This window comes from Belonocnema kinseyi, chromosome 4 (assembly GCF_010883055.1).
Source record: "Belonocnema kinseyi isolate 2016_QV_RU_SX_M_011 chromosome 4, B_treatae_v1, whole genome shotgun sequence".
Classification (NCBI taxonomy): Eukaryota; Metazoa; Arthropoda; class Insecta; order Hymenoptera; family Cynipidae; genus Belonocnema; species Belonocnema kinseyi.
The window spans coordinates 41,540,981-41,553,527 of NC_046660.1; the positions used below are offsets into that span (position 1 = coordinate 41,540,981).

At 25.1% G+C, this 12,547-nt stretch overlaps 1 protein-coding gene across 3 annotated transcripts in view; it reads right to left on the minus strand.

The window, feature by feature from the left end:
• The window catches only part of LOC117170678 (lysine-specific demethylase 7A-like), a 55,102-nt gene extending 42,962 nt beyond the window's left edge, over nucleotides 1–12,140 (minus strand). For all 3 annotated transcript variants that reach the window (XM_033357617.1, XM_033357618.1, XM_033357616.1), the window contains exons 1-4: nucleotides 12,006–12,140; nucleotides 6,539–6,624; nucleotides 6,172–6,450; nucleotides 2,781–2,922 (exon numbers count right to left, since the gene is read on the minus strand). In XM_033357617.1, the coding sequence (XP_033213508.1) occupies nucleotides 2,781–2,922; nucleotides 6,172–6,450; nucleotides 6,539–6,624; nucleotides 12,006–12,103 (605 nt within the window). In that variant the 5' untranslated portion in view covers nucleotides 12,104–12,140. The remainder of the gene's footprint in view (nucleotides 1–2,780; nucleotides 2,923–6,171; nucleotides 6,451–6,538; nucleotides 6,625–12,005) is intronic.
• Nucleotides 12,141–12,547: the final 407 nt, after the last annotated feature.

Sequence of the window (12,547 nt, forward strand, 5' to 3'; positions counted from 1 at the left end):
CCCCCTCATTATTTCCCATCACTTCTCACTACACCACCCATAATTACTCTTGCCTCATTACTTTTCTCGTATTTCCCCTCCATCAGGGTGACCGTTTTAATCGAAGAAAAAAATGGCCGGTTCGCAAACATTTTTTCCGGCCAATAAAATTTTTAAAATCGAAACTCTATTCTAATCTTTTTCCATTTAAAGTAATAAATAATAAACAACAAATTAAAGCATTCAAAGCGGAACTCTTGGATTTTAAACTTTAAAAATAGAAGTTTAAAAGTTTTCAATTCAAAAATGTTGTATTCAAATTACTCAATCATTTGCATCTATTGGGAATGGTCAAACTGCGATATGCCGCCTGGTGACAAAAATTCGAACTAGAAAGAATAGGCACGATCTTAAAGATGCATTTTAAATTGTGAATAAACTGTTTTAACAATTTTTTTGTGGAATTTAAAGTGTTTATTGGATAATAAAAATAAATCTTTATCGGATTTTCAAAATATTATAAACTTAAATGAACTTATTTTGAAGCAAAAATGAACTCAAATTACATTTTTATTAATTTATACATGAAATATTCACTATTTAAAAATCTGATCTAAAAGTTAGGTTAGAATTCGTATTTAAAATCCAGTCGTCTATTATTCGTATTCTTGGCATAATATAGGCAAAATTTGTTGCTACATTGATTAATTAAAGTTTATTTACTCTTAAAATCCATTAAAACTCACATGAAATAATTAAATAATTGTATATTTTTTTAAAAAACCTATTTTACAAAACGTTTTCTTCACTGTATAAAATGAAAATTCTATCTAAAACTATTTGTTTTTTATTAATATTTATTTTTAGCATTCAATTATTATTTAATACTTCACAGAAAATCGTAAAAACACTTTTATGCAAAAATTCAAATACATGTTTAAAATTGTACCTGCTCTGTCTAGTTCCATTTTTCGGCACAATGCGGCGAAATGGTAGACCACCATTCCCAATAAAGTGTAAAGTACGAACACTTTTAAATGAAATGCAGATAAATTTCAAAATTCAGAATTGAGAACATTCATAAATTATAGAGTTCAAATTTTTTAATTAGGTTCCTAATTCTCAAATTAGAAGTTAAATAATTCTTAAATTAAATCATTTGCATTTTAAACAGTTTAAGCATCGTTGAAAAGCTTCTAAATTTTATTTCAACACCTTGGGAAATCTAAAAGTTATTTTAAATTTGTTTAAATTGAAAATTATTTTTGAAATTTTTTCAAAAATCCCAAAACGGACAAAGTTTTAAAAAAAATCAATAATAGTTTTCTCCTAAAGAAAAACAAAACAATACGAAATGGAGAATACATGGCAAGCGGAGTACATCAGTAACTATTATTCACAAAAATGTCAAGAGAAAAAGTTGGGGTTTTTAAGAAATGTTTTTTTATTTTATTTTAAATTGAAACAATTTTACCATTTTGTTGCAGATTTTGAAAAAGTTGCAAAAAACTGAATAAACTGAAATAAAAAATCCCTAAAATCTCGGATACATATCACATGTTTTGCCTAACAATTTCTATCGAAAAAATGTAGCTGTTTTGAGAAAACTTAGTGTTTTAATTTTTCAAAAAATGCAAACAGCTTTGGCATTTTAAATTATTTTTTCGTTTTTCTCATCGGCTTTTCAAGAGCAAAAAACTTGACAAACTGAAACAAGAAAAACCTGTCTCAAAAATCAATAATAATTTGTTTCCACAAAAAAAAAATACCAACTGGAAAATGTATGGTATGTAAACTATACTAATACCTATTTTATTCCTGAATGTTTCAGAAAAAAGAAAGTGGAATTTTCGAGAAAACGTTTATTTCAATTTTTTTTAATGAAATAACTTTACCATTTTTTATTACTTTTTCATTTTTATCATCAGTTTCTAAAGAGAGTTTTTGAGAACCTAGAACCAAATAAAAAACTAAAAAATTGCAAAAAAAAAATTATTTGGAAAATTGAATTCTCCCAAAGGACTAAAAAAATACTAAATAGAAAAATGATCGTAATTAGACTATATTAGTACCTATTTTTACCTAAAAATTGCAACGGAAAAAAGGTAGCTCTTCTAAGAAAACGTCATGTTTCACTTTTTCAAATAAATGAAACAGCTTTACCATTTTTTATTGTTTTTTTCGTTTCTCTGATCGGCTTTTTAAGAACGAAAAAACTTGAGAAACAAAAACAAGAAAAACCTAAAAATCTCAAAAATTGCAAAAAAAAAGCAGGGTTTATAAAATGAATAAACAATATTTTCCTTCTCACGAAAAATAAAAAAATACAAACTGGAAAATATATGGCAAGTAATCTATCATTATTCTAGCTGTTATTCCTAAAAATTTCAAGAAAAATAGGTGGAGATTTTAAGAAAAATGGTTTTTCTTTTTTTTCTTTACAAAATTTTACCACTTATTTTTTTGTCGCAGATTTTGTAAGAGTAGAGAAAATATGGATAAACTGAAAAAAGAAATTCCTTAATATTTTAAAAGCTGTACGGTTGTTAAGGTAAAATCGTTCAAAGAAACAAAAAAAAAACTCATTTTACTCTTCAAATTTGAAAATATTCGTGAAGAATGTAAAAATATCTCTCTGTTAATTTAAAAAAATATACATCTCCTTATTTTCCACGTACAAAAAACATGTTTACCTGGCAGGCTAATCCTGATATCACCCGCCAGCCTGAATGATTTGAAATGGATTAGGTCTCTATAAATTTATAAAATATAAAATCTAAATTAAATTAATTTATATTTACCCAGTGTTTGTGAATTCAAGGCTTATAACGTTCAAAATCCTTGTGCGAACGGGAGCATTGTAATATTCGACAAATTCTCTCAATTTCAAGCGAATATTGTTTTGCTTTGCAACGTCGATAACATCCATTTCACGATCTCCACCTGACGTAAGTTATATGTAAGCATCAGGGTGGTACTTATTTTTACTTTCTTTTTTTATTTTTCTCCAATTTCTCTGATAATCCCCCCCCCCCTTCAGTTTTGTTCGAATTCCCAAAAAAATTATCTCAAAATTTGAGCCAAATAGGTTAATATTAAAGGGTGGGCATGATTCCCATTAATTTAATACGAGGAAGTCAGTTTTTTGTAAATATAATATTTCAACGCAATAATATATTTAAAATCATTCCACGTTTCAGTATTTTATTCAGAATCCTTCAGGGAATAAGAATCAATTATAAATTTCTAGGGTGAATAACTTTAAGCCACTCCTATGGATTCCCAAAGAAAACCCCATAAGTGTCAAGCATTTTAAGTGATATTGTGGGGTTCATTAGCGCTTGCTGAAACTTTTTTTTCCATAAATAATCATTAATCGGTAACTTCAGAGTACCTAGCCATTTCCTAACTAATTTTCAATTGTTTCAACAATTTTAGTTTGCTTAAGCATTAGTTTTTCAGATAAGTCGCGAAATGAACGTATTTTCTAGACATTATGACTTCTTTAATCGAAGATATCCATAAAATATTTTGTTTACATAATTTTAAAATTATTTAAATAATGCGTGTTTATTCAAGTACATAATTTACATATAAAAGGCAGGCGAAACATTTTATCAAACCGAATTTTCGACAGATTTTAATATTTTTAAGTACTAATTTGATTTCTAATAGTACTCGTAAATGCTTAAACAAATTTAAATTGTTTCAATAATTTTCATTTGTTTAAAAACTTTATTTGTACCATTTATAGAAAGATTGAAATTTTTTATAAGAATGCTTTTAAATATTTTAAATAAATTGAAATTGTTTACAAAAATTATTTTATTGTACTTATTTTATATGCTGTTTATCATAAAAAAATTAAGAGCGTTCCTGCAAAACAAAATAGATTACTCATACCAATTAAATCTTCAAAAAAAAAATCATTTTAACCAAACAGTTGAATTTTTAACCAAATTTTTGTAACCAAAAATTTAATTTTCAACTAAGATGAATTTTCTATCCAGAAAGACGAATTTTGGAGAACATAGTTGTAATTTCGATGAAAAAATAGGATTTTAACAAAATACTTAAACTTTCAAATTAACAAGTCTAAACTTCAACCAGAAAAAGTTGAATTTTCAAGCAAGAAAATAACTAATTTTTTATAAGAGTAGAATTTTCAAACCGAAAAGTTAAACTTTAAACAAAAAAGTTAAATTTAAATCAAGTAAAGATGAATTTACTATACAAAAAAAGGAATCTTAAACAAAAAAGTTTAATTTTCGACCAAAAAACATTACTTTTTAACCAAAAATCAAAAAATTCTCAATAAGATAATTAAAATTTAAATAAAATAGTTAATTTTTTAACCAAATGCCTACATATTCAACCAAATAGATAATTTTTTGATAAAGAATATTAATTTTCTACATAAATCAACTTTCAACAAAATTGTTAAATTTTCAGATTAAAAAAAATAAAAAAAATTTTAATCGAAAAAGTGAACGTTAAGAAAATGAATTTTTAATAAATTACTTCAACTTTCGGTCACGTTCTTGAATTTTCAGAAACATAGAATTAATTTTCAACAAAACAATTGAATTCTCAACCAAATATTAGGAACAACAAATGTAATTTTCCATTAGAAAATTAACTTTCTATCAAAAAATAGGAATGTTAAACAAAACGGTTGAATTTTCGATACAAAAATATGACTATTTAACAAATTATATACATTTTCAATCAAATAGTTCAGATTTCAACAAAATGGTTGAATTTTTAACAATTTACCTGAATTTTCAACCAAGAAAGTTTATTATTTACAAAACACAAAAACAAAATACATACATTTTCAAACAAAAAATCAGTTTTCGATAAATAAGATTAATTTCGTACCTAAAAAATAACAAATTTTCAACAAAACACATGGAATTTTAAACAGATAATTGCATTTTTAACTTTAAAAAATAATTATATTTAACTAAGAATAAAAGTTACATTTTTAGATAAAAAATTAGGTTTTAACAAAAAAACGAATATCTAACCAAAGAGGTGAATTTTTAAATAATGAAATAAATTTTTAACCAAATTGTCCAACTTTAAATGATTTGGTTGAATTTTTAATCCAAAATGTTTATTTTCAATGAAATTTCAACTAAAAACTACAAATTTTCAACCGGACATAAAAAAAGTTAAATTTTGAGAGAAAAAAATAAATATTTTCATCCTGAAAAAAAATGTCAACCAAGTAGTTGAATTTGGATTATTTTTCAGCAAAAAATGGAAGTTGAATTTACACTTCAAAAACTTGATTTTCAAGAGTAAAAAAATGAATGTTTAACAAAATAGTTTAATTTATAACCAAAGAAATGAATTTTTCACTAAAATGTTGAATTTTCAATTTAAAAAATGCATTTTTTACAAAATATATCAACTTTTGACCAAGAAGTTGAATTATCAATTAAAAATGTAACACATAATTGCTGTTTCAACCAAAAAAGATTATAATTTTAAATAAAACATAGTTAAATTCAGCAGTGCACGAATTTTCAACAAAATATTCGAATTCTAAACTAAAACAGATTAACTTTCAACTAAACAGTTGTAATTTTAACAAAAAAAGATGAAATTTCTATAACAATAATTTAATTTTCAAGCAAAAAGGGGGAATCTTCAATAACAAATTGTTATTTTCGTCAAAAAAAAAGATTACTAACAAGATAGAGAAATTTTCAACAAAATTAAACTTTTAACCAAATAATATAATTTTTAATTAAATGAGATGAAATCTTGACCACAAATATAACAGTAGATTTTTCAATAAAAAATATTAGCTTTCAACTAAAAATATCGGGCTGTATTAATTCAGTTCGCATCTAAGCGAAAAAAAAACAAGAAAAAAAGGATTTTTTTCTTAAACAGAGGAGAAAGAAAGATAAATTCTTCAAAAAAAGGTCAAATCTACATTTTTACAACACGGAATTATTTAAGAATGGAAGAAAACAATTTTAAAATCATAAGCTTTTAATTTATTATTCTTAACCAGAAATTCCCTGACTTTTGTATTTTTTATCTTTAAAATCCTTGACATTTCTTAATTTCCCCTGACCTGCTGCCATCCTCATTTAAGCTATTGTGCAATTTTCTTTTAAAAAAATTATATATTCTTTTACCAGAAAAATGTTTAAATAAAAAAAGTTTTCTCACCGACATAGCCCTCAATGTCGTAAACACTGAAATTTGAAGGTGGAACAATCATATCAAGCCCTTCTTTTCCGTCAACAATAATAGGCGTGTCAAATCCTATATTCTGCAAATACTGTATTGTTAACTGTTGTCCTCTTAAATATTTAACAACATCGTCTGCCTTCGGGAAATGTCTTGATTTTAATTCTCGGATGAAAACAGGTGTGCCTGTTTGCACGGGCTTTGTTTCAGCATTAATTTCCGAGTAGTCGTGGCGATGCCAATTCATTCTGGCTTTCACTAAACACACACACACACATATATAAAAAATTGTAATTTTGTATTTTGAATTAAAAAGATGTTGTAATTTTACGAGATATAGGCTTACTTAAAGATGGCCCACAGGTGACTTCGCAACGTGGACAGTGAAATTTATCAAGGTCTGCTGCCATATATTCCCTTACATTTAAACACCTTTAAAAAAATGTAATTTTTTAAAATATAATTCAATTAACTAATAATTTTCTTAGTAAAAAGGCGAATTTTCAAGGTAATAATTACACTGTCAACCGAACAGATAAATTCAGAACTAAAATGATGAGTATTCAACCTAAATAAGAAATTTTAAATAAATTAGTACAATTTTCGACCAAGCAAAATGATTTTTCAGCGAAAAATGCATTAGTTGATGTTTCAAATCAAAAGAGTAGAATTCATCTAAAAAACTCGAATTTAAAATAAAAAAGACGAATTTTCGATGAAGAAATTCAATTGATAAACAAAAAAAAAGATTTTTCAGTCAAGAAAACAAATTAATCACCCAAATTATAATCTGAGGGTAAAAATAATTTGTAATACAAAATAAAAATTTCGAATAAATATTTTGTAAGAGACAAATTTTCTACGAAACATTTCAATTACACGTTCAACCGAAGAGATAAATTTTGAACTAAAATGTTGAATCTTCAACAAAATAATGCATTTTTTTATAAATTAGTTATATTTTCGACAAATAAAGATTAATTTCCAGCGAAAAATGTAATAGTTGATGTTTCAACTCAAAAATATTTGTGCTTTAAATCAACAGTTTAATTCATCTAAAAAACACACAAAATAGTGCAATATTAAAACACACCAGATTCATTTTTTAACAAAAAAGAGCAATTTTCAAACAAAAAAGTTCAATTGCCAACAACAATTTTTTCAATTATATAACAATTTGAGGGGAATAATAATTTGTAATACAAAATAAAAATTTCGAAAAAAATTTGTTGTAAGTTTAATTGTTTTCAAGTTTATATGAATATAATGTTTCCAAGACTCTTGAGAGAAGTCGGAAAGATTTTTAAAGATTTCAGAGATATCAAGTAAAAATTTCGAAAACAAAGTTAATTTTTAACTAAACCGAGGAATTCTCAGCAAAATAGTTGAATTCTCAACCAAAGAAGATGAATTATCGAGAAAAAAAGTTAATACATAAAACATAATTGATATTTCAACCAACGAAAATTTAAATTTAAAATGAAAAAAATAGTTTAATTTATCCAAAAGACGAATTTTCTATAAAATAGTTGAATACTTAACGAAAAAAAAATTAAATTTTCTCCAAAAAGACTAATTTTCTACAGAAAAGTTCATTTGACTACGCAAAAGGTGAATTTTCAACTAAATAATTACACTGTCAAACAAAGAGATAAATTCAGAACTAAAATGATAAACCTTCAAGCAAAATAATAAATTTTTAATAAATTAATACAATTTTCGACCGAGAAAAATGATTTTTCAGCGAAAAATTCATTAGTTGATGTTTCAAATAAAAAGTATGTTTACTTTAAATCAAAAGAGTAGAATTCGTCTAAAAAAACTCTAATTTTTAACAAGATAGTAGAATTCTCGATCAAAACAGATTAATTTTGAAATCAAAAAGACGAATTTTCGACAAAAAGGTTCAATTGACAAAAAAGAAAAAAACATCTTTCAGGCAAGAAACAAATTCTTTTATCTAAATTGCAATTTGAGGGGGATAATCTTTTGTAGTACAAAATACAAATTTCGAATAATTATTTTGTAACTTTAACTGTTTTCAAATTTATAAAAATATAATTTTTCCAAAATCTTTGAAGAATTCCGATATTTCAAGTCAAAATTTCAACAACAAAGTTCATTTTCTGACAGATTGATGAATTCTCAACGAAATTGAATTTCGAATTCTCACTCAAGCCTATGAATTTTCAACGAAACAGGCGTATTTTAAACGTAATAATTAGACTTTCAACCGAAGAGATCAATTTTGAACTAAATCGATGAATCTTCAACCAAAATAATGAATTTTGTAAAAATTGTTTATATTTTCGACAAATAAAGATTAATTTTCATCGAGAAATGTAATAGTTGATCTTTCAACTCAAAAATATTTGTGCTTTAAATCAAAAGAGTTGAATTCATCTTAAAAAACTCGAATTTTCAACAAAATAGTGGATTGTTAAACCACGCCAGATTCATTTTTTAACAAAAAAGACCAATTTTCAAACAAAAAAGTTAATTTGACAAATTTTCTCCCTTTAATTATAATTTGAGGGGAATAATAATTTGTAATACAAAATAAAAATTTCGGATAAATATGTTTTAAGTTTAACTGTTTTCATGTTTATATGAATGTAATGTTTTCAAGACTCTTGAAAGAATTCAGAAAGATTTTAAAGATTTCAGAAATGTCAAGTAAAAATTTCGAAAACAAAGTTAATTTTTAACTATACCGAGGAATTCTCAACAAAATAGTTGAATTCTCAACCAAAGAAAATGAATTATCAACGAAAAAATGAATACATAAAACATAATTGATATTTGAACCAACGAAGATTTTAATTAAAAAATTTTTGAAACAGATTAATTCATGAAAGTAGAATTTTCTATAAAATAATTGAATACTTAACCAAAAAAAATTAAATTTGTTCCAAAGAGACCAATTTTCTACACAAAATTACAATTTTCTATCCCATAAATATGAATTTAACTCTAAATTGATGAAATTTTTAATAAGACGATTAATTTTCTCAGAAAAAAGGTGAATTTTCAACGAAGGAATTAAACTGTCAACCGAAGAGATAAATTTTGAACTAAAATGACGAATCTTTAACCAAAAAAAAATGAATTTTTAATAAGTTGGTCAAATTCTCGACCAAGAAAGATGAATGCTAAATGAAAAAAATAATAGTTGATGTGTCAGTTCAAAAATATATTAACTCTAAATCAAAAGAGTTGAATTCATATAAAAAAGTAAAATTTTCAACAAAATAGTTGAATTGACAAAAAAAACAGGGTCTACAGTAAAATAGGCAAATAATTGCACGCCAAATATAATTAAAACTTGAAAATTTAAACAAAGCAGATCATTTTCAAGAAAATATATAGATTGTCAACCAAAGAAGATGAATTCTTAACGAAAAATGTAATACATAATTGAAATTTTAAGCAACAAAGCTATTAATTTTAAATATAAAACAATTAAGTTCATCCAAAAAGACGAATTCTCGACAAAATAGATAAATCCTCAACCAAAAGATTAATTTTTACTGATTGCATTTTTATCCAAAAGATATGAAACTTTTTTCCATAATAGACGAACATTTTATTAAACAGTTCAATTTTTTAACCTGTAAATATGAATTTGCAACGAAGTAAGTTAATTTTTTTACAAAAATAATAAATTTTCGACCAAAAAGAAAAATTTCCAAGAAAATAGTCATATTTTCATCCAGATAGATGAATTTCTATCTAAAATGTTATACTTTCAATTAAAATCTGGAATGTAGTAGTTGATATTTCAGCTAAAAAGATTTTAACTTTAAATCAGAAAAAGGTCGAATTTTGAACAAAATAATTAAATTCTCCACAAAAATGGATTAATTTTCAAACTAAAAAGACGACTAAAAAAAAAAAGAATTTACAAAAAAAATTATTTTTACTCAAGAAAGAAAAAAATGCATACCAAATTATAATTTGAGGGGGGAAGTAACTTTTTAATACAAAAAACGATTGTCGAATAACTATTTACTTTTTAGGCATCTGATTAACATTTTCATTACTCGATTTATTCATAAAATTGTCTAAAAAATTCGGATTTATTTTTGCTCATTTACTAAATCTTTGGTAAAAAATGCCTTGAAATATTCCAGATTCTCTTCTTACAATTTTAGAAATCTTCTGGAATGTTTTGATATTTTTTTAAATATTCTTTTAAACTAAATTCTGCAATAAAAAATAATTTTAAATTTTCTTCAAAAATCTACATTTTGTTTTAAATTATCGTTGATACCTTTATAAATTAAAAATTATTTTTGTATAGGTTCAAAACTTCAAAAATATGTCTCAAAATCATTCGAATTTTCTCTAAAATTTGATAATCTCGGGAAATTGAAAATTTTTAATTCAAAATCTTATGAATTCTTTTCCGAGATTGTAGGAAATCTTTTGAAATGTGTTAATATCTTCTAAATATTAAAAAAAATTAATTACATAAAATAAAATATCAATTACAATTTGTCATGAAAGTTTATAAAAAGTTATTTTCTTAGAACCTTTGATAATCTTTTAAATGCTTCAAAATATCCAAAAATCTACATTTAACATGTCATTTTTTCAAAACTTTTCAATTTTTGAATCATTTTAAAACTTGTAAGAGTTCGAAATCTCTTTTGAAACAATTCCAAGTCTTTCCAAAATTTTTTTAAATCCTGCAAAAATAAAAAACGGCCTTCAAATCTTCCAGATTCTTTTACGACATATATTGAATTTTTTAAAACTTAAAATTAGTCTTTTGAAATAAAACCTAAATCATTTAAAATTTTCACAGAAATTTTATTTTCGGTACCGGTACTTTTGTTGTTACTGGTATCGATATTCCGAGTTTTTATCTATAATTTCATTCTTCTCATCTCTTTGAATGTTTACATATTATATTGTGGTTGCGAAATGGTAAAAGAAATAATTCCAAATATTAAAAAACGTTTACAATTAAAAATTATAATTAAAGATTTAAATTTTTTTACAGATTTTCTAAAATGTTAAGAACAGAAATTTTGTCTTTATTATTTAAGTGTCAATTTAACACTTAAATTTTCTCTTTTACAAATAATTTGGAATAAAAATTGCTCATTTGGAAATTGTGATTTACAAAATTCCAGGAAATTCAAAAGAACAAACTGAAATCAGCCACTGAAAGTCATATTACGTAGTATGCAACAACAATAATGTGCGAGATTTTCGAGAATTTCGTTCTACCAATTTTGTTTGAATATCATAACGAGATAAGAACTGATTCAACATTTACATTAAATTTGTTATAAATATCAATTTTCAACTAATGAAATATACTTTGCACAACTCACTGAAATGGAAAAAAAAATATTTCTATCTGCAAGAACATTTATTTATATACAACTGACCTAAATTTGCAAGTATTTATTCTCTAATATAAAGTTATAAGAGCGTGAAAATTGATTTGCCACAAATGAAAAAGAAACGACCTTTAAAAAACGACTGAAAAAATATTTAAAAGATGTGCAGATAATAAGATATCACTTTCAGTAATCAAGAACGAAATTCAAGTTTATTGTTACATCGTAGAAACTGACATGCCTGATAGGTTATGTCAGTGACAACAAAACTCTTTCTAACATAAGTTCTTGAAGATACATAAATCAATCAAACGAGACTAGGCGGAACAGAATATATTAATATAGACACGAATAAATTGCTGGATATCAGAGTATTTCAACTGTTCTTGTTCGCTCAATATGATAATGATAAAGCTACTTGTTTGAGTGATGTAGATTTCTAAAAAGTAAAAAACTTACGTTCCGTGATACCAATTATTACAGACGTCACATTGTATCTTAAATTGATCAACATCAAAAGGCTGACCGCATGTGCAATATGCAAATGGCAAATCCATGTTTTTGTCAAACGTTTTTCGAAATGATGCACTAACAACCCTTACAAAACGCTTTTACAACAAACGTGAACAAACGACAACGCCACATCGCCAGTGAACATAGAAATCAGATAGAAAGGAATTTAGTTCTTGAGCTATTGCGCTTGCGCCAACACCGAGCGTTCATTGGCTTGAGTTAGCGCGCAATACAAACTATATATATGAACATTTGTCGTGATGAAAATAAGTAAGGTAACAGCTCAAATGGGGGAAGGGGTCGAGAGGTTTTGTTACGTCGGGGTGGGAGGGGGTCCTTTATTCATATACGCAATTTTTTGAAATTCGGAAATGAAGCAAATAACTCGCAGTAAGTGTACAGAAATTTAATATGAATTAGCTTTACGCGCCAAAGAAACCTGGCGAGTGAAAGAAGAACTTAGCCAAAAAACCTTTTTTTTAAAGTCA